This window comes from Oncorhynchus masou, chromosome 15 (assembly GCF_036934945.1).
Source record: "Oncorhynchus masou masou isolate Uvic2021 chromosome 15, UVic_Omas_1.1, whole genome shotgun sequence".
Lineage (NCBI taxonomy): Eukaryota > Metazoa > Chordata > Actinopteri > Salmoniformes > Salmonidae > Oncorhynchus > Oncorhynchus masou.
Window position 1 is genome coordinate 48323013 of NC_088226.1, and position 26740 is coordinate 48349752.

General features: G+C 42.3%; 1 protein-coding gene across 1 annotated transcript in view; it reads right to left on the reverse strand.

Annotated features, from left to right (window-relative positions):
- The window catches only part of ralgps2 (Ral GEF with PH domain and SH3 binding motif 2), a 99315-nt gene extending 73205 nt beyond the window's left edge, over positions 1-26110 (reverse strand). The window contains exons 1-4 of the mRNA XM_064989513.1: positions 26042-26110; positions 25734-25838; positions 24610-24660; positions 1998-2081 (exon numbers count right to left, since the gene is read on the reverse strand). Of these exons, the coding sequence (XP_064845585.1) occupies positions 1998-2081; positions 24610-24660; positions 25734-25838; positions 26042-26101 (300 nt within the window). The 5' untranslated portion in view covers positions 26102-26110. The remainder of the gene's footprint in view (positions 1-1997; positions 2082-24609; positions 24661-25733; positions 25839-26041) is intronic.
- Between the last annotated feature and the right edge of the window lie 630 nt (positions 26111-26740).

The following is a 26740-nucleotide window of genomic DNA, read 5'->3' on the forward strand; positions in this document are numbered from 1 at the left end:
TAAGGCCATTCTAATGCCAATGTTTGTCTATGGAGATTGTATGGCTGTGTGCTCGACTTTCTGCAACTATCAGCAACGGGTGTAGCTGAAATAGCGTTGTATATCGGGTGTATATACTCAATCCAAAACCTTAACCTATACTGTGTTTTCAGAACAACATGAAGAAATGGAAAAGCAGTATGGAGCTCAAATCCCTTCCCAACAAAGCAGAGATCTTTATTTTTTTCAAATAGGGAAAAGAAATGCATTATTTGTACTTTTTTAAAGAATTCTACTTTTTACCTCCTTTTCTCCCCAATTTTGTGACATCTTATTGGTACAGTAGTTAGTACAGTAGTTAGTAGTTAGTCCTGCAACTCCCGTACGGACTCGGGAGAGGCGAAGGTCGAGAGCGATGCATTCTCCGAAACACAACTCTACCAAGCCGCACTGCTTTTTGACACAGTGCTCTCTTAACCTGGAAGACAGCCACACCAATGTGTCGGAGGAAACACTGTCCAACCGGGACCGTGTCAGCGTGCATGCGTCCGGCCCGCCACAGGAGTTGCTAGAGCGTGATGGGACAAAGACATCGCGGCCGGCCAAACCCTACCCTAACCCAGACAACACAGCCCGGGATCGAACCCGGATCGGTAGTGACACCTCTAGCACTAACTTGGCTAAATACACGGTGTACCAGTACAGAGTCGATGTGCAAGGACAAGAGGCAATTGAGGTAGATATGCACAAATAGGTAGGGGTAAAGTGACTAGGCAACAGGATAGATAATAAACAGTAACAGCAGCGTATGTGAGGAGTCAAAAGAGTTAGTGCAAAAAAGGTCAATGCAGATAGTTTATAATTTTTCTGGTTTGCTATTTATCTAACAACCTATGGGTTTGAGCTTGAGCATTACTGAAAGATGGCAGCCTTCCCCTTGTCATCCAAAGCCTGCTGCCAATAACAGAGTTGAAGGAAGACTGCTAAGACTGGAGCTCATGCTAAGGACCTCTCCCTGCCTAAGCCCCATTATTCACAAGGCTCCTTTTACTTGGCTGATGCCTGCCGGCCGGCTGGCCCTGTGATGTGCAGCTAACTAACATCTGTAACGGCCGTTTGGGGAACTTTCCACAGAAACACATTCCTCTAACATCATCTCATACGGAGTCTGCAGGGTCTTAAAGACACTCTTAAAGGGGCAGGGAGAAGATGGAGGGTAGTAAAGACACTCAAATGGACAGGGGGAGAGACCGGGGAGACGGGAGAGAGGAAAAGGGGAAGAAGGAGACATGGAGCAGGATAAAAGGGTAAGGCTGCCCGTGCGTCATTAGAGGGCTTCCTGCTGATGACTTCACACGTGAGCTCAATTGTACTCATGCACACGCGCTCAAAACACAAATACCCAAATGTACTAAAACCATGCACAAAACACATTATCAGACCACAGAGAAACATATCCAAACAGTTTAAACAAACACCAGAGACAGTGAAGGCCAGCTAAGGACAGAGTGTTGGGAAAGAAAGTCTCTCAGGTCTCTTCAGTGTTTATTAGCCATATCATGGAGAGAACCCAGTCTGATGAGACCGATAGGATTTGAGAGACCGAGAGAGAAAGAGAGAGAGAGAAAGAGCAGGCTAAGACAATAGGACAAATGGGATATTTTTAGATGATGGATTGTGTCGTATTCAGGGCTCTAAAGGCCCAAAGTGTCAGGTACAGAATACACACGAATGCACTGCTGTGAGATATGTCAATGGAGTGTGTGTGTGTGTGTGTGTTCCCTATGTAAGATGAGTCAACAAGTCAGCAGGAGGTATGTTTTGTTACCATGACACCCTCCAAGCTCCAAAACAAAGGATTAGGAAAGAGAGGATGATTTGGGATGTGGTGAGAGAAGAGGAGGAAAGAGGAGAGGATTTAATCTCTCCATTACTTGCTCGCCAAAGCTCATAACTCAGCTCCAGGGGAACATTTCTCCCCCTATCCAACCCCACTTTTCTGCCTGTGTGTGCATTACCTGGTTGAACCTGCGGGTGAAGGCCACAGCATTAGGGGCAGAGCTGTGCTTCTCCTTCTTGTTCCAGCCACAACTTGACAGCTCCTAAACACACAAACATGCACACTTAGCCAGAGGTTTACATAAAACACAGTCACAGATTTACATGGTGCACGCATCCACAGGTTCAGCAGCTCCTAAATAAGTCATTAACACAGATTTATACAAAGCACACTCCGGGACAAAAAACAGACGGTCTTGAACGGAGTAAAGAGTTAGTGTATTCCACCAAGGACAAAGTCAGTCTTTTTCTTAACAGTTCACTGAGAGGGGAGGGGGCACATTGGGACACGATAAGAAGTGAGAGAGAGAGGAGTAGGTGTTTTAGGTCAGAAACAGAGAGCTGGAGGGTAGCAGTGTCAGAGTTGTCATAAGGGTAAGTAACTATCCCAATCAGAGGGGAGCAGTTGATAATGGTGCACTTGGGCAGACTCTGAACTGGCCCTGAGAGAGTGGAGACCACAGAGACAGACAGAGCAGGGGGAGGAGAGCCCTCTCTGGATCAGGGGTATTATTAGGGGGTCAGGGACATTATCAGGGGGCCAGAGATTTGCCAGGGGACAAGGGACACAGTGATGGAACAGTAGGAACACGTGTTGTATTCTCTATTAATCAGCTGAACTATTCTCTTGATGACCACCTCAGAGACTGGCTGCCTGATTGTCTGTCTGGAAGCAACAACCTCCTTCACCACTAGCTCCAAACAATCTGGCCCAGTGATCTACACACACACCCTGGCCAAATAAATCATGTGCAATGGCCCTGTGTGTGTTTCTGTGTGGAGGGGAACAAGTATTTCACAGATATTAAAAACAGTGTGTGAGTGGGTGCGTTCAAATTTCAGCATCATCAGTTCTAGGACAGCAGAGATGGCGGCCACTGTATTGAGTACAGGAGCCGAGCGGCACTTGGTGGGTTGGAGAGGAGAGAGACCGAGAGCAAAGAGGAGGAAAGGGAGAGAGAGAGAGCAGAGGTCCAGTGCCTCATGACAGCAGCTTTTAGCAGGCCTCTGTAAACTGTTAAACTGCTGCCCTGACAGACACTCTACACCACTGAGTGAGAACCCCTTTGTGTGTGTGTGTGTGTGTGTGTGTGTGTGTGTGTGTGTGTGTGTGTGTGTGTGTGTGTGTGTGTGTGTAGTAGCCCAGTAGTGCCAGCTGTCACATCTCTTACAGCACTCATTTATTTAACCTTCACTCTTCCTTAAACATACACTCCCCTCTGGCTGTCACTCACCCCCTCCATCCCACTCTTGTTATCCACTCCTCCACCATTCTCCTTCCCCATCTCCTAATAATGGCTCCCAGATTGGGATGTTCCATTGGGTGACTGAGTTAGAGCGAGCGGGAGAGAGATGGATATACAATAAAGGACTATTGTAGATCCCAGGGGAAGACAATTGTAGTGGAAACGTCTCATATGAGATATTATTTATTATCACACACTTAACTTTTTGGTCCACCAGCAAATGTTGCAGGTAAATGGAAAAATATTTTAGCTAAAATGACACCAACAAAAACATGAAGAAAAAAAAAGAATAGACATGCTTGGTAATGTTTCTAAAACAATAATTGTATTACTATTAAGAACTAAATGTGGTATTTTTTTCAATGTCATTTTAAGACCTCAGTCTTGACGAGATAAAAATGTTCACCTGCCCCTGGAGGTAACTGTGGGAATGGGACTTGAGTCATGTCTGTGCCTGTGTGATTGAGTATGTCAAGGAGAAGAGTGGTCTTCTCTTCCCTGCTAGTTGAAACAGAAAAAATAAACTATGTAAATAGCCAAGAAACAAGGAAAAAGTCTCACTTCTGTCGACTTTCGTTTCAAGTAAACTTGACCAACTTTTATGCCTGTGCCAGTGCTTCTAAAATATGTATCTTTCACTCAGCTCTTCACGTGTGCACATCAGCCCCCACCAAGCAGTGTTGCAGCGAGAGGTGGAATAGGCTATATACGGACGGTTCGTAGTTTTGACTTTATATGATTAATTTACCAGTTATAAAACAAAACGAGGGAAATACTTTGAAAACAGCATTTATTTTTACTATAAATGTGATCATACTTAACTATTTTTATTCACAAATGCGATTGAAATGCTTGCACCGTGGAGCCTGACCACCCGCCAACATGGCTGGTGAAATAGCCAATAACTAAATCTACCTGCACTTGGCAGGTGTTAATTTTAGGCACTGCACACACACACTATTAAACCTTGAATAAGCACAATTCAATAGAAATATTTCACTAGGTCTCAAAACACCTGACAGTGTGGGGGTTTAACTCACTCCATCCACCTGCAGTATAGAAGGCAGCAACCAGCCACCTGTCATTCCCTCATAACCTTTACCCAAGACTTTATAACTAACCCAACAACACATTCCTCTCATCTGAACTAAAGGAAACCCTAAATGATACCTCATAACAGAAAGTGCCCTACTTACAATGCTCTCATAAGCTGTCCTAATTACAACCGGTGTGGTTAAAATCAGCAGGGAACTGTTGTACAGCTAATTCAAAAGCAGTTACGACTTCATAACGTTATCATCCCATTTCACTCTATAGGCATTAAAAACAACACAGAGCTTTAAAACAGCTCAACACGGACGGCCCTTTAGTGCCTGGGTTTGACGAGGTGGTCCTGGTGAGTGTGTGAAGAGAGGTTTGACGAGGTAGAAGCATTCAGTAGAGAACTTTAATGGGGCTAGTAAAGTGCAGTCAGCCTGCTGAAACAAACCACAGATGGGTTTCACTAGTTTCCACAATGTCCTTGCCTAGGGGTGGTCGCCAGGATCAAGTACCAGAATCAAAGTCAGAGAATCAATCAATGATATTACCCTAACAAACAGCTCCAGTCTGTTGTGTAACACCATTTGCCACTTGGTCCATTTTATTATTTATGTCATGTCTGAGCCATGCCTTAGTCGAATCTGTGACATTGCCTTGCGCTTTGAGCGAACATTTGCATTAAAGTCAACATGATTATTTGAGATGCAGTGGTCGTCTTGGCGGTTGTAGTTGGTCCCAGCCCAGTCCTACCCTCACCACTTTCTAGTTCTAAAATCAGCAATACAGTACACACACCCCTGACTGACTGACAGATGATTCCACAGCATGTATTTTGAAGTCCTCACACACACACAGCTAAAGCAGCTCCAGCCAAACCACTAACAGAGCCGATCTAATGTGAGATACCACAGCCACTTCTATGCTCTGGGCCTCGTTTCAGTCAACACAGTGGAAACCTGGACCTCCACACACCCTGTGGACCAGACCAGAACGAGAGAATCAGCTGGAGCAAGAGGAGAGGGGGGAGAGAGAGAGAAAGGAGGGGAGTGGGAGGTTGACTAAGGTTGACAGCAATCGTAATGGAAAGTAACTTGTGTGTGGTAAAATTACATCCAGGCCTGTGCTGTAATGCCAGGAGACGGAAAGGCAGTAAGAGACAATCCTAATTGCCTGAGTGGCAGTCTTCTGAATACCACAAAAACATTACCTACAGTGCTGACGACTGATTGGCATTCAGACCATTACCTCGCCTGCCTCTAGGAAGACCTATGAAATGTTGGTGCAAAAATGCATCTCTCAGACAGTGCTTCATTCCCTAGCGCCAGCCTCCTGTTAGCTAGTGTTAAATGTTAGGTGGTGGTTAGTTCATCATATCCTACGAATATGTATGCATCCCTATTCTCCACATGGCTGGTTTTACATGCCGTGTAGGAGATGGGGTTTCCAGAAACGATAGGCCTATAATGTCCGTTATACACCTATCCTGTTCACTTTCCCACACAGGTAATGTCATGGCTCATAAAATGGTATGAGAGGAGCGATGAGATCAGACACAAACACGTAGACCAGCGGTTCCCAAACTAGGGGTCACCTGATATGAAAATAGGATCAAGGGAGAATTGTCAAAATCCAGAAAAAAAAAAAATGTATACATAAAAATATCTACAGTTGAAGTCAGACGTTTACATACACCTTAGCCAAATATATTTAAACTCAGTTTTCACAATTCCTGACATTTAATCCTAGTAAAAATTCACCGTATTAGGTCAGTTAGGATCACCACTTAATTTTATGAATGTGAAATGTCAGAATAATAGTAGAGTTATTTATTTCAGCTTTGATTTCTTTCATCACATTCCCAGTGGGTCAGAAGTTTACATACACTCAAATAGTATTTGGTAGCACTGCATTTAAATTGTTTAACTTGGGTCAAATGTTTTAGGTAGCCTTCCACAAGCTTCCCACAATAAGTTGGGTGAATTTTGGACCATTCCTCCTGACAGAGCTGGTGTAACTGAGTCAGGTTTGTAGGCCTCCTTGCTGCACACGCTTTTTCAGTTCTGCTCACAAATGTTCTATAGGATTGAGGTCAGGGCTTTGTGATGGCCACTCCAATACCTTGACTGATATCAACATAATTTTCCTTCCTCATGATGCCATCTATTTTGTGAAGTGCACCAGTCCCTCCTGCAGCAAAGCACCCACACAACATGATGCTGCCAACCCCGTGCTTCCCGGGTTGGGATGGTGTTCTTCAGCTTGCAAGCCTCCTGCTTTTTCCTCCAAACATATTGATGGTCATTATGGCCAAAATAGTTATATTTTTGTTTCATCAGACCAGAGGACATTTGTCCAAAAAGTACAATCTTTGTCCCCATGTGTAGTTGCAAACCGTATTCTGTTTTTTTTTTTTAAATGGTGCTTTTGGAGCAGTGGCTTCTTCCTTGCTGAGTGGCCATTCAGGTAATGTCGTTATAGGACTCTTTTTACTGTGGATATAGACACTTTAGTACCTGTTTCCCCCAGTATCTTCACAAGATTCTTTGCTGTTGTTCTGGGATTGATTTGCGCTTTTCGCACCAAAGTATGTTAATTTCTCACTTCCCTGAGCGATGTGACGGCTGTGTGCTCCCATGGGGATTAAACTTGCGTAATATTGTTTGTACAGATGAACGTGGTACCTTCAGGCATTTGGAAATTGCTCCCAAGGATGAACCAGACTTGTGGTGGTCTACAATTTTTTTCTGAGGTCTTGGCTGATTTCTTTTGATTTTCCCATTATGTCAAGCAAAGAGGTACTGAGTTTGGAGGTAGGCCTTGAAATACATCCACAGGTACACATCAAAATGATTCATTTACTGGAATTTTCCAAGCTGTTTAAAAGACACAGTCAACTTAGTGTATGTAAACTTCTGACCCACTGGAATTGTGATACAGTGAATTAATCTGTCTGTAAATCATTGTTGGAAAAAGGACTTGTCATGCACAAAGTAGATGTCCTAACTGACTTGTCAAAACTAGAATTTTTTAAACAAGAAATTTGTGGAGTGGTTGAAAAACAATGACTTCAACCTAAGTGCATGTAAACTTCTGACTTCAACTGTAGTAACCAAAAAAGTTTTAGTTAATTTTCTTCAAAGTAGCCACCCTTTGCCTTGATGATAGCTTTGCACATGCTTGTCAGTCTCTCAACCAGCTTCATAACCCAACACACCTCCAGGCTGTGTCAAGGCTTTTTGACCAAGAAGAAAAGTGGAGTGCTGCATCAGATGTCCTGGCCTCCACAATCACCTGACCTCAACCCAACTGAGATGGTTTGGGATGAGTTGAACCGCAGAGTGAATGAAAATCAGCCAACAAGTGCTCAGCATATATGGGAACTCCTTCATGACTGTTGGAAAAGTATTCCAGGTGAAGCTGGTTGAGAGAATGCCAAAAGAGTGCAAAGTTGTCATCAAGGAAAAGGGTGGCTACTTTGAAGAAACTCAAATATATTTTCATTTGTTAAACACTTTTGGTTACTACATGATTCCATATCTGCTATTTCATAGTTTTGATGTCTTCACTATTATTCTTCAATGTACAACATAGTAAAATTATTATTAATAACCCTTGAATGAGTAAGTGTCCAACCTTTTGACTGGTACTGTATGTGATCTTTAAACTATTAGTGCCCTGGTCCATGTTTGGGAGAAGTTGAGCGTGTTTTCTATTTCCAGTGTGTCTCTGTCTGTGTATGGTGGGTACAGACTTCTAAGGGAACTGGCATACCACTCAGCGGTATGTATTAGAGCTATCTGATGCCACTTCCCTACAAGCCAAAAACAATGTTTGCCCGCCAAAACCTAATTTACTTCCCCTGCTGTTGATGTAACCACAGGGTAAAAACATCTTTTACGCTAGTTCTCTCATGCACTGCTCATGTTTCAGCACCAAAAACAGACAGATGAGCATAAAGAGAGATGGAGCTACAGAGAGAGAGGAGGACAGAGACAACAGGATGAAATGCTATCTACAGTCTCTCTAGCCAGGATCCAATCGGACCCACGTCACTCTTCTCTAACCAGAACAAGACCTGGTCAGGGCTAGAAATAACCTTTCATAAAACGGGGCTTGTAAACTACACTAGAAAGACATGGCTTCAGTTACACATTTTCAGCAGCTCAACAACTTCTTTCCCCCTCTATGAATCTGTCTCTTTTTTATATAGTTTTCCAATTCCCAGAAAACAGGTCCAGAAGTTGTTGAGGGAGACTCAGAGGACTGGATGTCACTGTCATCTTTACACGTCCAATAGCCTACCAGCTACCTAAAGCACCTGTGGAGGACAGTGAGCTGAAACATTTAACGTGTTGCAAATTATGAAATCGATAGAGTGGAAGATTCCCTGTTCTATTGGAAAGGTGGAACATAATAAACTCAAAAAAAAAAACATCCTCTCACTGTAAACTGCGTTTATTTTCAGCAAATTTAACATGTGTAAATATTTGTGTGAACATAAACAAGATTCAACAACAGAAACTGAACAAGTTCCACAGACATGTGACTAACAGAAATGGAATAATGTGTCCCTGAACAAAGGGGGGGGGGTCAAAATGAAATGTAAGTGTCAATGCAGCTGGTGGCCACACCAGAAACTAAGTACTGCAGTACATCTAATCCTCATGGACTGCACCAGATTTACCCGTTCTTGATGTGAGATGTGACCCCACTCTTCCACCAAGGCACCTGCAAGTTCCCGGACATTTCTGGGGGAATGGACCTAGCCCTCACCCTCTGATCCAACAGGTCCCAGATGTGCACAACAGGATTGAGATCCGGGCTCTTCGCTGGCGATGGCAGAACACTGACATTACTGCCTTGCAGGAAATCACGCAGAGGACGAGCAGTATGGCTGGTGGCATTGTCATGCAGGAGGGTCATGTCAGGATGAGCCTGCAGGAAGGGTACCACATGAGGGAGGAGGATGTCTTCCCTGTAATGCACAGCATTGAGATTGCCTGCAATGACAACAACCTCAGTACGATGATGCGGTGACACACCGCCCCAGACCATGACTGACCCTCCACCTCCAAATCAATCCCGCTCCAGAGTATAGGCCTCAGTGTAATGCTCATTCCTTTGACGATAAACGCGAATCCGACCATCACTCCTGGTGAGACTAAACCGCGACTCGTCAGTGAAGAGCACTTTTTGCCAGTCCTGTCTGGTCCGGCAATGATGGGTTTGTGCCCATAGGCGATGTTGTTGCCTGTGTAGTCTGGTGAGGACCTGCCTTAGAACAGGCCTACAAGTCTTCAGTCCAGCCTCTCTCAGCCTATTGAGGACAGTCTGAGCACCGATGGAGGGATTGTGCCGTTCCTGGTGTTACTCGGGCAGTTGTTTTTGCCATCCTGTACCTGTCCCGCAGGTGTGATGTTCGGATGTACCAATCCTGTGCAGGTGTTACACGTGGTCTGCAACTGCAAGGACGATCGGCTATCCGTCCTGACTCCCTGTAGAGCTGTCTTAGGCGTCTCACAGTACGGACATTGCAATTTATTGCCCTGGCCACATCTGCAGTCCTCATGCCTCCTTGCAGCATGACTAAGTCACATTCACACAGATGAGCAAGGACCCTGGGCATCTTTCTTTTGGTGTTTTTCAGAATCAGTAGAAAGGCCTCTTTAGTGTCCTACGTTTTCATAACTGTGACCTTAATTGCCTACCGTCTGTAAGCTGTTAGTGTCTTAACGACCATTCCAGAGCTGCATGTTCATTAATTGTTTATGGTTCATTGAACAAGCATGGGAAGCAGTGTTTAAACCCTTTACAATGAAGATCTGTGAAGTTATTTGGATTTTTACGAATTATCCTTGAAATACATGGTTGTTTCTTTTTTGTTGAGTTTATAAAAGAGAAGACACCTCACTGGACACACTGGTTGAACCAACGTTGTTCGTACGTAATTTCAAAGGAATTATGTTGAACCAACATAAAATAAAATAAATGTTGAAATCTGTGCCCAGTGGGACAATACTACAGATAAACCAGTCAGTCCCCTCTTACACTTACACTTTCACTCCATCTCCTCTAGGGAGAAACTTTACTTTCAGGCTCAAATCAAACCATCTGCTTCATGTCAGTTCTTGCATCATAATGGTCATGTCTGGCTTAATCACACACACACATTCTTGTAAATGGACCACTGTGTCCTTGATAAAAGCAATAATGTCTGATTTAACCACTCTGCTATGAAAGGAGGTTGATGCCAAGCGCAGTGTTTTCCACAAGCACATGGCATAGTCAGCCAAATAGAAAAGGTAGACAGCCAGGATTCCCCGAGCCGGGGTTAAGAATCTTTTGCTGAACAAGCTCTATTTGGGTGACCTCTAGTACATTTTACTGCCTTGATTCCATGCCAAATACACAGCAATATTATTGAATAATTTCTCACAAATTTGAAAATAATTCATACATTACTGAAAATGTATGAATTCCTTTTATTGTTAGTTTTTTTGGGAAATCATCTAGGCCTATATGATCTATACTATTTTCGAAGTAAGAGAACATTACAACTTTATTTTATCATTTAACTGGTCTTATATTGAGACTAAAGTATTTTATGGCAAGATATGAATTGACAATGTTTTTTCTTTAAAATATGTATTTTATTTTATTAAATTAAATAAATGGCCAAAATGATCTTGAAAAAAATTAAAGTTAATTTAAATCAAACGAGTTGTGTGATGGGCACTTTTTAAATGGAAAAATGGGTCTCTAAAGTAAGCAGAACGAATGCTCAATTAAATTCTGGGTCTATACTTGTTAAGAGAAGAGAGAATGACATCAGTTACATTAGTGAAAGAAGTTAGTTTGCAACTCCATTTGTGAATTGCAGTGTAATTTATACAAAACAAATACTTGTTTAACGACTGACCCACAGATTTATTCTCAAATAATCTTTAACTCTATAGGCTTCAAGCACCCTTTTAAGAGGCATTTTCTCAGTTATCCGCAATGCAGGTATGATTGAAGAATGAAGCAGGTGTTAATCATGGGATTTGAAGAGGCATTTGACCTTGATTAAATCAGTACACCTATATCAATATCTATGAAACTACCATATAAATATCATAAGCTTTTAAAACAATTCAATCAGTTTCATCATATTTTAGACCAGAGTGCAACTATCGCATCATGAGCCTACTTACACGATTGTCCTGCAGTGAGGAGGATTCACCATCTTCATAATGTATCGATAATCAAATGAAATGTTTTTATAAAGTCCTTTTTACATTAGCAGATGTCAGAGTTTCCTTGTCCCGATGCCATGGAGATATTATTATGTTGCATGATTTATGAATGGCAAGAATATGAGATTGGGTTTATTCAGTCAGTTCGACACCATTAATAAACTACTCTAGCTTGATGTTCAATCAATCAATCAAATGACAGTAAGTCCATGCGCCAGCACTTCGTTGCTGTATATGAAACACGCGAAAATAAAATAAATGTATGTGCCAGGAAACAATAGGCTAAGTGGATTTCGACCCGCCATTATCACAATATGGGTCATGCAAATTGACTCATAGGCGATGAATGAGCATAATGCTCTCTCCCTCCGTGTAAAGACATTTGACTGCTAACACAGCTGACAGAAAACACACTACCAGGTACTGGAAGAGAGCGAAAAATGTCAAACCAGCAGTGTTTCCCTGTCATCGCTCATTTTGTGACTGACAGGCAGACAGACGCCTGTCCTGTCAATAGAGCGCTACAAGATGCATATCGTTCATTCTAGCGGGAGAGGGCTCGGCTGAATTATTTTCCTGACTTGCGAACTGTAAAAAAAAATCTAAATTGCCAAGTTAATTTAAGTGGAAAATGTACATGGCTGAAATTGAGTGTACAACTGGCTGTATAGCCGACAGCTGGCTAGAGGAAAGCACTGCAAGCGGTCTGCTCTTCAATGCAGTCAATGTGCGCACACACCAGAGTATGTGAGCGGAGTGGAGCATTTGGAAATCCCGCTCTTCGAACACTGTGCCTTCCTTTCCAACCACTCTGCTAAAAATCCTGCTCCTCGCTCACAGGAAAAAATAACTGCGGCTCGAAAAATCACAATTTAACCAACAATTCTACCTGGACCATCCATTTGGTTTTGAAGTGTTGAAACCAAACCATATGATTTGAATTAAACGTATTTTAATAAACATGAAAATGTCAATGTAAGAAGCGCTCATCATTTCAAATTGGCTTCAAGTCATATTAAACAGCATATAAACACTAAATAGGCCAGAAGCCAGAAAGGGAGCCTAAGGAGGAATTATTTTTGCTATATTATTTCAAGGCTATAGCCTACAAATAAATACATTGTGAAGCGCGTGTGAGTGCGACAGACTGGTAGGGACCTAACGCCTCAGAATTTGAACATTTCGTTGTATTAAATCATTAGTTGTATGAATTGCGCATATAGGCTGTGAATTAAAATTAAAAACAAGTTAAACCAAAAATGCCCTACTAGTGCCGTTGAATTCGTATTAGAAACAGGAGCTTGGACAGTGTGTGGCTTCAGGCTCATGTGACGGTGCCTGGAGAGCAGGCCAGCAGAGGAGAAAATCCTCTCCGCACTTGCAGAGCCACTGGGGATGCTAAACACCCTTTTGGCCACTCAATACTTTGATACAATGGCACAGTTATCTACCCACCTCGTTCCTTTCTTCTAGCATGTGCACATAGTAAGTGCACCTTCATGCAGTCGGGCTACATGCCTTTTCAGATTCAACAATGATTCTTTAGTTGTGGACACTACATCACCACACTCCCTCTCTTACTCACCTTGATTTAGCACCTGTGTACTTGGTCAGTTTCTTTATGGAAATATTTAGTTAACTCCATGACAGTAGCTAAAGCAAGGGGCTATAGCAGAACACAAGTAGATGAAAATGCATGCTGGGCCTGGCATGCCCTGAGCTAGTGAAGTGAGCGCTACTGGGGCCGGCCTTCGCGGATGCTCCAACCTTTGACAATCACGCTCCGCGCTACAATCACATTGTGCACGCTCAGCTCAGACTCTGGCGCACACACAAACTCGCTCACACAGACATACCCTGTTAAGACTGTCACGATGTTTATGGTGGTTAGAGAAGCATATTCTAAAAAGGGCAAGACCAATATAAAGCCTCAGGTCATAACTCATAACAAAGCTATTTACAGTTATTAAGAAGTTATTAGACAGCACGGTGAGAATATTACTCCATAACATGAGATTAAACATACCAGACCACTGACACAAATATTGCCTACTGCTGAATTTTCATTACAGTCAAGCAGATGACAACTTTTCCATGACGCAGTGGTCTCACAGCTTGCTAGCTCTGCTGCCTGCTTCCATAAACCCTGCTGCTGTAAAATTATTATTACAACTTTAACCAACGACCAGGACAGCTTGGAAACAATTGGACTGAAAACGACTTCATTCATATTAAGACGTAAGATATCAACATTAAAAGGAAAGATTCACCCATTTTGAATGTCATGTTGTTTTTGTGTATCTCTGAGCCATGTTCTATCGATTCCCCGGGTCATTTCATTTGTATCAGAGCAATTGCCTATCAAAGCATGCAGATATTCGACTGATATCACATAGCATTGCGATTAATCCTCAGTCAGAGTAAAATAATAAATTAAAAACATTAAAACCTCAGTTTAAGATAGATATCATTTTTTTGCATGGGCTGCATCTCAATTCCACCGCTGGTCTTCTGCATCTGTGGTGGAAGGTGGCCGAGCTACAGCGGCGTTTGTCAGACCATGAGACATTCTCACAAATTCTGTAGCATCCAAACAAACTAATATGACCACCTTATGGAATGACCGGACTCTGCACGTACACAATGGTGTCCTCCGTTTTTCTGTATGACCCCAACAAACCCCACGGGACTCACGCTGATGTGCCTACTTCGGTCTGTAGCGTCTGAACCGTTTAGGCTACAAACTAATATGAACTCTGTAGAAGGGGGAAAGAGACTCATGAATAAGATGGTGTTCTCAATGGCCCCCATAACTATCACGGGACTCGTCTGAATGTAACCCATATAAATTACACAAATGTACTTGTCCTCTTGCTCAGTTGTGCACCAGGGCCTCCCACTCTTTATATTCTGGTTAGAACCAGTTTGCACTGTTCTGTGAAGGGAGTAGTACACAGCGTTGTACGAGATCTTCAGTTTCTTGGCAATTTCTCACATGGAATAGCCTTCATTTCTCAGAAAAAGAATAGACTGACGAGTTTCAGAAGAAAGTTTTGTTTCTGGCTATTTTGAGCCTGTAATCAAATCCACAAATGCTAATGCTCCAGATATTCAACTAGTCTAAAGAAGGCCAGTTTTATTGCTTCTTTAAATCAGAACAACAGTTTTCAGCTGTGCTAACATAATTGCAAAAGGGTTTTCTAATGATCAATTAGCCTTTTAAAATGATGACACTTGGATTAGCTAACACATCGTGCCATTGGAACACAGGAGTGTTGGTTGCTGATAATGGGCCTCTGTACGCCTATGTAGATATTCCATTAAAAATCAGCCGTTTCTAGCTACAATAGTCAGTCATTTACAACATTAACAATGTCTACACTGATCAATTTGATGTTATTTTAAATGGACCGAAAAAAAGTGCTTTTCTTTAAAAAATAAGGACATTTCTAAGTGACCCCAAACTTTTGAACGGTAGTGTATATCTCCTAGATATAGGACAAAATTCAAAACCTTGTGATACATTTTTTACTCTCCTTTATGACATTTATAAATGTGTTGTTCAATGTGTTTCTATGCGCTATAGTAGCAAAGGCCAAATTCTATATTATAAATCAGATTGACATTGGTATTTTGATAGCTGAAGGGGTTGTAAAATTCTAAATCAAATAACAATACCATACGTTAGCTTTGTAGAACCCCCGCCCCAACGGCTTAGACTTTTAGAGGTACTCGGAATATGACTTTCAGATCGCGGAAACATCTATCACACATGTCAGATTGAAAATGGTGAGATTGTAGACTGCTAAATTGATAGTGCAGTTTAGGAGATTTTACAGCAAACTTGCTATTCACATGCTGATAAGACTTTGGTACTGTGTGTAGCTACAGTATACAAGCGTGCCAGCCCATAGAGATAGTATTGCATTGTGGGTTTCGTAGTTGACTTGAGGCAAAAGGATGTCCACAATGATTTTCACATGTTGCTACCAACCTTATAACACCAAAATTAAACACTTGTTTACAAAAAATATTGTTCTCCAACACTGTAAATGATAGGAATTTTTGGTTTGGGGTGGATTTTTCCTTAAGTCTTTATGAGGGTCTGGTGGTGTTAAAAACAGGTACAGTGGGGAAGGACTCTAAATGAAGAGAAGTGATCCAGAGTTAATCCCCTACAGTTAAACTACTGTCGTATCACTGGCCTGGTTCAGATTTCAAACACATCACGTCATGGAAAACAGACCTCAACGTGCCTAGTTCTCTTTTGGAAAAACTGATTAATCAGCTTTCATTAATGCATAAAACGTGCTATGTCATGTACCATTAAAACTCTTTAACGTTGAGTAATTAACTCCAAGCTTGGAGAGACTGAGGGCTTTGTACTGCATGAGCAACTCTGACTTCTGTGTACTGTGCATTGACGTCAATGAGAAAGTTCTGTAAAAATTCAAGTTCGGCATCTCCAGTTAAGATTTGGCCCAAGTGGAGAGACCGTCAGATCCAGCTGTGTTGAGTGTCCAGAGCGGTAGCAGAAGGCATGTTTATTTCAGTACCATAACAGGAGATACTTTATAGGATACTGAAAGATAAGGAGAAGAAGAACTGTCCATCTGTCCGTCCGTCAGTCACAATAAAATACTAACTACAGTCCCAGCCTTCCAAGTCTCTCCAGTCTTGTTATTCACTACTTTCATATGCACAGATTAAATTAGAACCACTGAGTGAATTAACAGGACGCACACACACATCTATACCGTGGACACAGACGTTTTCTCCATTGTAGATGTGAGGGGGAAGGAGAGTGACAGGAGTGGTAACTCCAGCTGAAGTCAGGACATTGATGGTTCTCACGCGCACACCAGTGTTTACGTTTGGAAAATGTGGTGCCGGACATTTGACCAGCAACATTTTAATTTCCAGACATTTGAGAAATCTACCGGATCCATATGCTTTGGCTGCAACTGATTAGGGCGTCCACCCACGGTGCTCAGAATGACAGAAATCACATTTAGATTAAGGGCATTCATATTAACAGAACGTGCAAGTCGAGGATGCAATGATGTGCGGTCCTTCTTACAAAATTCTGATGTCCTCAGCCAACAAGACAAGTAACGAACAGCAGAATCCCCAGCCTATGTCAATTTATTATCCCCCACAGTAGAAAAGTTAACTTATTCTATTGGTCAGCTTGTCGAGAAAGAAATAGCCTATTCCAAACAGACTCTGGGACAGTTGTAGGAAGATAGATTCCAAATTCAAAAATCAAACCAGTAGGCCCAAGTTACATAAAAAATAAATAAAAAGCAATGAGTCTGACGCAACAGATGAGAACTTTTAGCTTAAAATGTTGAAATACAAATGAATTCACATTATAAGAGTAGCAACGCACACAAGGCAGTAGGCTACGTGTGAATGTTTGTCACAATGCAATTAGCGGGAAAACACTGTCAAAACGGCACTGCACACGCCAGTGGTAACACGTGACAGATGAAAATATCTGTTAGAAATTTAGAAAGAGGATCTAATAAGCAAGGTAAGACACACCTCATAACATTCAGATTTCAAAGAATAAAGTATATGTTCTCCAAATGATTATCCTACAGCCTCCAGCTCATTGCAAAGTGTGACGCGCTGATGACGTCTTCCGTTGCGGTTTGACAGATTTTCCGCTAAAAGGCTCTGCACGCTGTGCGCATGTGACAAATAAGATACTGAACATAACAGATATAATGTAGCCTACACACGCAGCAATTTAATTCCACTAAATTATGCAAATTAACCTATAGACTGATAAGTATGACCAGTCAAATGTATTTCCATCGACATGCATTTATATCAATTAACTTCTTGGATATAGGGGGCGCTCTTAATTTTTGTATAAAAAAACATTCCCGTTTTAAACAAGATATTTTGTCACAAAAAGATGCTTGACTATGCATATAATTGACAGCTTTGGAAAGAAAACACTGACGTTTCCAAAACTGCAAAGATATTGTCTGTGAGTGCCACAGAACTGATGCTACAGGCGAAACCAAGATGAAATTTCAAACAGGAAGTGCCCCAGATTTTGAAGGCGCTGCGTTTCAATGTCTACTTATATGGCTGTGAATGGGCCAGGAATGAGCTTACACTTTCTGTCGTTTCCCCAAGGTGTCTGCAGCATTGTGACGTATTTGTAGGCATATCATTGGAAGATTGACCATTTTACACTACATCTACCAGGTGCTCGCTTGGTGTCCTCCGTCGCAATTATTGCGTAATCTCCAGCTGCGTGTATTTTTCCGTTTGCTTCCAAGGAGAAACCAAACTGCCACGAATGATTTATCATCAAATAGATATGTGAAAAACACCTTGAGGATTGATTCTAAACAACGTTTGCCATGTTTCTGTCGACATTATGGAGTTAATTTGGAAAAAAGTTTGGCGTTGTAATGACTGAATCTCTTTTTTTTCTTAGCCGAACGTGATGAACGAAACGGAGTGATTTCTCCTACACAAATAATCTTTTTGGAAAAAATGAACATTTGCTATCTAACAGAGTCTCCTCATTGAAAACATCCGAAGATCTTCAAAGGTAAGTGATTTTATTTGAATGCTTTTCTTGTTTTTGTGAAAATGTTGCCTGCTGAATGCTAGGCTTAATGCTATGCTAGCTATCAATACGCTTTACACAAATGCTTGTGTAGCTATGGTGGAAAAGCATATTTTGAAAATCTGAGATGACAGTGTTGTTAACAAAAGGCTAAGCTTGTGAGTGAATATATTTATTTCATTTCATTTACGATTTTCATGAATAGTTAACGTTGCGTTATGGTAATGAACTTGAGGCTATGATTACGCTCCCGGATACGGGACTGCTCAACGCAAGAAGTTAAAAGGCTAAAAGCATTATTTTGCAATGGGGCTTGCGCAAATTTTATTTAACGACTTTTACACTTTTTTTTAGGCCAAAAGCCTGCTATTACCCCCTAACAGAAACCCTGACGCAGACACATGCAGACACACAAACCCACATTAGCGCAAGATCAGAGACAAAGCACAGTCAGAGCAGGAAGAGGCCTCTGTCCCTGTCAACAAAGTGGGTCACTGTGCGCTCTTCTCAAATTAGGTCAAATGTAATTCGTCACATGATTCGTAAACAGCAGGCGAGGACGAACAGTGAAATGCCCTTCAACGCAACCTACTATTTTCCCCAAAAAATCTAACCCAAGGAATAGGTACCAGCACAGAGTCGATATGCAGGGGTATGAGGTAATTTAGGTAGATACGGTGTACTAAGAAAGTTTTCACGCCACTTTGTCCACATTTTGTTGTGTTAATGCCTGAATTTAAAATAGAATACACAATACTTAATTCCACTTTGATATTGGGTATTTACAGTGCCTTGCGAAAGTATTCGGCCCCCTTGAACTTTGAGACCTTTTGCCACATTTCAGGCTTCAAACATAGATATAAAACTGTATTTTTTTGAAGAATCAACAACAAGTGGGACACAATCATGAAGTGGAACGACATTTATTGAATATTTCAAACTTTTTTAACAAATCAAAAACTGAAAAATTGGGCATGCAAAATTATTCAGCCCCCTTAAGTTAATACTTTGTAGCGCCACCTTTTGCTGCGATTACAGCTGTAAGTCGCTTGGGGTATGTCTCTATCAGTTTTGCACATCGAGAGACTGAAATTTTTTCCCATTCCTCCTTGCAAAACAGCTCGAGCTCAGTGAGGTTGGATGGAGAGCATTTGTGAACAGCAGTTTTCAGTTCTTTCCACAGATTCTCGATTGGATTCAGGTCTGGACTTTGACTTGGCCGTTCTAACACCTGGATATGTTTATTTTTTAACCATTCCATTGTAGATTTTGCTTTATGTTTTGGATCATTGTCTTGTTGGAAGACAAATCTCCGTCCCAGTCTCAGGTATTTTGCAGACTCCATCAGGTTTTCTTCCAGAATCGTCCTGTATTTGGCTCCATCCATCTTCCCATCAATTTTAACCATCTTCCCTGTCCCTGCTGAAGAAAAGCAGGCCCAAACCATGATGCTGCCACCACCATGTTTGACAGTGGGGATGGTGTGTTCAGGGTGATGAGATGTGTTGCTTTTACGCCAAACATAACGTTTTGCATTGTTGCCAAAAAGTTCAATTTTGGTTTCATCTGACCAGAGCACCTTATTCCACATGTCTGGTGTGTCTCCCAGGTGGCTTGTGGCAAACTTTAAACGACACTTTTTATGGATATCTTTAAGAAATGGCTTTCTTCTTGCCACTCTTCCATAAAGGCCAGATTTGTGCAATATACGACTGATTGTTGTCCTATGGACAGAGTCTCCCACCTCAGCTGTAGATCTCTGCAGTTCATCCAGAGTGATCATGGGCCTCTTGGCTGCATCTCTGATCAGTCTTCTTCTTGTATGAGCTGAAAGTTTAGAGGGACGGCCAGGTCTTGGTAGATTTGCAGTGGTCTGATACTCCTTCCATTTCAATATTATCGCTTGCACAGTGCTCCTTGGGATGTTTAAAGCTTGGGAAATCTTTTTGTATCCAAATCCCGCTTTAAACTTCTTCACAACAGTATCTCGGACCTGCCTGGTGTGTTCCTTGTTCTTCATGATGCTCTCCGCGCATTTAACGGACCTCTGAGACTATTACAGTGCAGGTGCATTTATACGGAGACTTGATTACACACAGGTGGATTGTATTTATCATCATTAGTCATTTAGGTCAACATTGGATCATTCAGAGATCCTCACTGAACTTCGGGAGAGAGTTTGCTGCACTGAAAGTAAAGGGGCTGAATCATTTTGCACGTCCAATTTTTCAGTTTTTGATTTGTTAAAAAAGTTTGAAATATCCAATAAATGTCGTTCCACTTCATGATTGTGTCCCACTTGTTGTTGATTCTTCACAAAAAAATACAGTTTTATATCTTTATGTTTGAAGCCTGAAATGTGGCAAAAGGTCGCAAAGTTCAAGGGGGCCGAATACTTTCGCAAGGCACTGTTAATTTTTTACAAATAAATTAAAAAGGAATAGCTGAAATGTCTTGAGTGAATAAGTATTGAATAAGACTAAATACGTTCAGGTGTAAAAATCAAATCACTTAAGTTGCATGGACTCAAAATGCAATAATGTTTAACATGATTTTTGAATGACTACCTCATCTCTGTATCCCACACATACAGATAATTGTAAGTTCCCGCAATCCAGCAGTGAATTTCAAACACAGATTCAACCACAAAGACCAGGGAGTTTTTCCAATGACTCGCAAAGGGAACCTATTGGTAGAATATATAAAGCAGACATTGAATATCCATTTGAGCATGGTGAAGTTATTAATTACACTTTGGGTGGTGTATCAATACACTCAGTCACTACAAAAAAAACTGTTTGCTGGAAAGGAAGGCCAATGGTGACTTTAAAACAGTTAGAGTTTAACGGCTGTGACAGGAGAAACCGGAGGATGGATCAAAAACAGAGGTTACTCCAAAATACGAACCTAATTGACAGAGTGAAAAGAAGGAAGCCTGTACAAAATAAAAAATATTACAAACCATGCATCCTGTTTGTCACAACGCACTAAAGTAATAAGGCAAAAAATGTGTCAAAGCAATTTACTTTTTGTCCTGAAACCAAAGTGTTGTTATTTGTTTGGACAACTCCAATACATATTACTGAGCACCAATCTCCATATTTTCAAGAATAGTGGTGGCTGCATCATGTTAAGGGTATGCTTGTAATCGTTAAGGACTAGAGTTTTTCAGGATAAAAATGTAAACATAAATGGAGCTAAGTACAGAAGGCCACCCATTACAACCAGCATGTCCAGAGATACAACCTCTCTCATCACCCAGTGCCTGGGCTTACCTCCGCTGTTCACGCACCCCACCATACCCCTGTCTGCGCATTATGCCCCGAATATACTCTACCATGCCCAGAAATCTGCTCCTGTTATTCTTTGTCCCCAACACTCGAGGCAACCAGTTTTGATAGCCTTTAGCCGCATCCTCATCCTACTCCTCCTCTGTTCCACGGGTGATGTGGAGGTAAACCCAGGCCCTGCATGTCCCCAGGCACCCTCATTTGTTGACTTCTGTGATCGAAAAAGCCTTGGTTTCATGCATGTCAACATCAGAAGCCTCCTCCCCTAGTTTGTTTTACTCACTGCTTTAGCAAACTCTGCCAACCCCGATGTACTTGCCGTGTCTAAATCCTGGCTTAGGAAGGCCACCAAAAATTCTGAGATTTCCATACCCAACCATAACATTTTCCATCCATAACATTTTCCATCAAGATAGAACAGCCAAAGGGGGAGGAGTTGCAGTCGACAGCAGAGATAGCCTGCAAAGTAATGTCAAACTTTCCAGGTAAATATCCAAACAGTTCGAACTTCTAATTTTAAAAATTGAATCTCTCCAGAAATAAGTCTCTCACTGTTGCCGCCTGCTACCGACCCCCCTCAGCTCCCAGCTGTGCCCTGGACATTTGTGAATTGATCGCCCCCCATCTAGCTTCAGAGTTTGTTCTGTTAGGTGACCTAAACTGGGATATGCTCAACACCCCGGCAGTCCTACAATTAAGCGAGATGCCCTCAAATCTCACACAAATCATCAAGGAACCCACCAGGTACAACCCTAAATCTGTAAACAAGGGCATCCTCATAGACGTTATCCTGACCAACTGGCCCTTCAAATACACCTTCGCTGTCTTCAATCAGGATCTCAGCGTCTGCACCCGCACGCCCGACTAGCATCACCACCCTGGATGGTTCCGACCTTGAATATGTGGACATCTATAAGTACCTAGGTGTCTGGCTCGACTGTAAACTCTCCTTCCAGATTCATATCAAACATCTCCAATCTAAAATAAAATCTAGTCGGCTTTCTATTTCGCAACAAAGCCTCCTTCACTCACGCCGCCAAACTTACCCTAGTAAAACTGACTATCCTACCGATCCTCGACTTCGACTATGTAATCTACAAAATAGCTTCCAATACTCTACTCAGCAAACTGGATGCAGTTTATCACAGTGCCATCCGTTTTGTCACTAAAGCACCTTATACCACCCACCACTGTGACCTGTATGATCTAGTCGGCTGGCCCTCGCTACATATTCGTCACCAGACCCACTGGCTCCAGGTAATCTACAAGTCCATGCTAGGTAAAGCGCTGCCTTATCTCAGTTCACTGGTCACGATGGCAACAGCCACCCGTAGCACGCGCTCCAGCAGGTGTCTCTCACTGATCATCCCTAAAGCCAACACCTCATTTGGCCGCCTTTCCTTCCAGTTCTCTGCTGCCTGTACTGGAACGAATTGCAAAAATCGTTGAAGTTGGAGACTGATCTCCCTCACCAACTTTAAACATCTGCTATCTGAGCAGCTAACCGATCGCTGCAGCTGTACATAGTCCATTTGTAAACAGCCCACCCAATTTACCTACCTCATCACCATACTTTTTTATTTTATTTACTTTTCTGCTCTTTTGCACACCAGTATCTCTACCTGCACATGACCATCTGACCATTTATCACTCCAGTGTTAATCTGCAAAATTGTAATTATTGACTCCTCATGCCTTTTGCATTGATTTTTTCTACTGTTTTATTGACTTGTTTATTGTTTACTGCATGTGTAACTCTGTTGTTGTCTGTTCACACTGCTATGCTTTATCTTGGCCAGGTCGCAGTTGCAAATGAGAACTTGTTCTCAACTAGCCTACCTGGTTAAATAAAGGTAAAAAAAAAAAAAAAAGTACAGGCAAAACCCTACAGGAAACACTGGTTAGGTCTGCTTTCCACCAGACACTGGGAGACGAATTCCCCTTTAAGCTGAACAATAACCTTAAACAAAAGGCCAAATCTACACTGGAGTTGCTTACCAAGAAGACAGGGAATGGCCGTGTTACAGTTTTGACCTAAAATCTACTTGAAAATCTATGACAAGACCTGTTAATTGTTGTCTAGCAAAGATCAACAACCAATTTGACAGAGCTTGAAGAATTTTTTCAAAGAGTAATGTGCAAGTGTTGCACAATCCAGGTGTGGAAAGCTCTTATGGACAAAAAGGGTCAATGCAGATATTCCAGGTAGCTATTGGTTAAATATTTAAATAACTAATTATTAGCAGTATAGCTTGAGGGGCTGAAGCTGTTTAAGAGCCTGTTGGTTCCACACTTGGTGCATTGGTACCGCTTCCCCCTCACTCCAGCCCACTCACCTCTACTAACCCCCTCGTCCCTGCACCCAATCGTTCACCTTATTTAATGTCCATTCTGCTCTCCCGCCATCCTTGCTATTTTTCTCATCTTCCCCATCCGATCTTCTCATCTCTATCAGTCATAAAAGTGAAGGGCCCAGAACGCTACATTGGGTTTCAATGTGAGTAGAGATCATCAAATGCCTAATCAGTCTGTCAGTCAGTCAGAACAGAACACAAGGGCATGTCAGTCTCTATAAATCCCTTGGTAGCAGAGCTGTGGAAAGGCACCAGAGACAACAGTATAACGTCCTTTAATTGGAGTTTGAATCATTGGCGGGCTCAGGCAGGGAGAACTGTCCCACTCTACAGGCTGGCAATAACACATCCATTTTAACCACTAACCTTAACCATTATCCTATCCTCAACTAAATTACTTACTTTCTTATTCAAATGTATTACTTAAACTGTAACAAGTGCCAAAATCTAATTTGAGCATAGGTGGAACAAATAGGCTTACCCTACACTGCTAACCAATCAGAAGCCAGAGTGATTCCACATGGTGGTGGTGTGATGTGGACGGACGGACGCCGCTTTAAGTGGTCTACTGCGGCCAACCCTAAACACAGGTTATCCCTGAGGTGTCAGCTCACTTTACAAGATTACAGAGAGCCAGCGCACGGATACACATGCTTACACTGGCTTTCACGTAGACCATTTATAGGGTGTGAGAATGAGAGTGTGTGTGTGTGTGTGTGTGTGTGTGTGTGTGTGTGTGTGTGTGTGTGTGTGTGTGGTGATCATGGTGTGTAAGAAGAGAAGCAGGGGGACAGACAGTCCTGTACCTCACCTCAGGCTGAATGGCTTTGAACACCGGAGCATCCATGAGAGTGATCTGACCCTGGAGAGAAAGAGAGAGAAGGGGAGAGAGAGCAGGATAATGAGAGAGAAGGGGAGAGAGAGCAGGATAAGGAGAGAGCAGGATAAGGAGAGAGAGCAAGAGAGAGGCATCAGAGCAGTAATTAGGGAAACAGATTTGGACTGAAGTGTTGACCTGACATCATTGCAGGCAGTGCTTCCAAAACTTTATTCAATAGTCCCAGAATAACCAGGAGAAATTCAATCTGGAGGGGGATAGAAAAGGTAGAGACCACCCTCTGTCTGTCTAGCTGGGTATGGCAAGGCAGGGGAGAGTGGAAAGGCTCAAACTGGAATTGTACCGAGAACCTAGAGTCTTAAGAGAGACTGTGTCGGCATTAAAGGCTTGTTGCACTAGCCACTGGGCAATAATTGGTTGAATCAACATCGTTTCCATGTCATTTCAATCAAACATTTCAATGTGAGGACATGGAAAACTGATTGGCTTTGCACAAATTAATAAATCAACGTTTAAACTAAATACAATGACAGGGTGAAAAGGTTGGTTGATATCACATTGAATTCAGAGTAGTTGACAACTCAACAAAATCTAGACGTTGAACTGATGTATGTGCCCTGTGGGTAATCACATCACAAATCACAACTGCGCTACAGTAATGCTCTAACCATACTGCCTGGACGACAAACTTCCAAGTTGAAAGTTGGACCTAAATCTTCTATATATAATATACGGACCTTTGGCTTTTCAGGGAAAAGCATGTAAATCACAGCCGTTCATTATACTCTACACAGAGTCATGGTCTAGTCTGCGCAGGCAGATGGTTTATGTTGTCTGACATCATGGAAACTGACTGCCTAGGATATTAGGGAGGACCATGGTGATCTATCTAACAGGGGCTGGGAGTTGTAGCTTTTAGAATGGCCTCGTTCTATTGAGAATATCGGAGGACATTTGTGCCTGTGTATCCTCCTGGATCGCTCACCCACTTCATCCTCTCTTTCTGAAAGACTTTCCAAGATGCATCATTCCCCTCTAGTGTCTCAATGTCACATACGCGCTATTCCACACACACACACACCAGGGTGGGTACTTACTGCATACTCCTCAGGGGTAACCTTCAGGACATCGAAGACGACAGCATCAAAACTCTTTTTCAGCTCAGAACCCTTCTCACTGAGAGACTCTGAGCTGCTGCTCTTCTGGACACACACACACACACACACACACACACACACACACACGTTAGGGCAGGGAACTTGGGAAACATAAAGCTCAAAGAAATATGGGGGGGGGTGATTGACACCCATAGCGCTCTGTTAGTGTTTGTTTTAGCCCTGCACAGACACACATCAATGAAATCATCAGAATGGGAGAAGTTAAGGGGGGAAGGGGTGTGGCTCACCTCCGAGGCAGTGGCAGCAGCGGTGGTGACGCTTGATTGGCCATTGGGGAGGTCCATCATTCCCACACCATTTGTCTGTCAGTGCAGCACAGCACTACTCATCCTCAGTGTGTGCACTCTGGACAGGCACACAAACGAGAAACGACGTAAACCCATATTCCATTTATCAGACCAATGCTCACAAAACCCTGGATCAACAGTGCACCCTTGTGGATGAAAGTGGTAGGAGATTCACTTCAGATGTGGGAAATCAGCAGTGCTCTAGCCCCACATACAGGTGCCAAGTACACATGCAGACATACACACACAGATGCTCAATAAGCTGTGGTTTAACCAGCTCAGTTGGCAGTGTAATCCTCAAGTATGAAAGCGAGTGTGGCCCACGCATGCGAGCGAGCGAAAAAGACAGCGAGAGGAGCGAGGAGACAGAGTGCAAGAGAGGAGAGACAGTGGCAGAGGTGAGGAAGAGCAGCACTTTCTATCCACTACTCCAAATATGCTTCAATCAGGAGGCATTTATCATATGAAACTTAAAATGGTGATAACAATTAACATTGTTGCTCAAAAATATTGTTCATTTTGGTCATACTTCATATACATTGCTTTGGCAACAATGACAACCACTATCCACGTCAATAAAGCATTTACTGAATTGAGACACAGTGTTCAAAATGTGAAGTTCTACATTTACAGAACAAT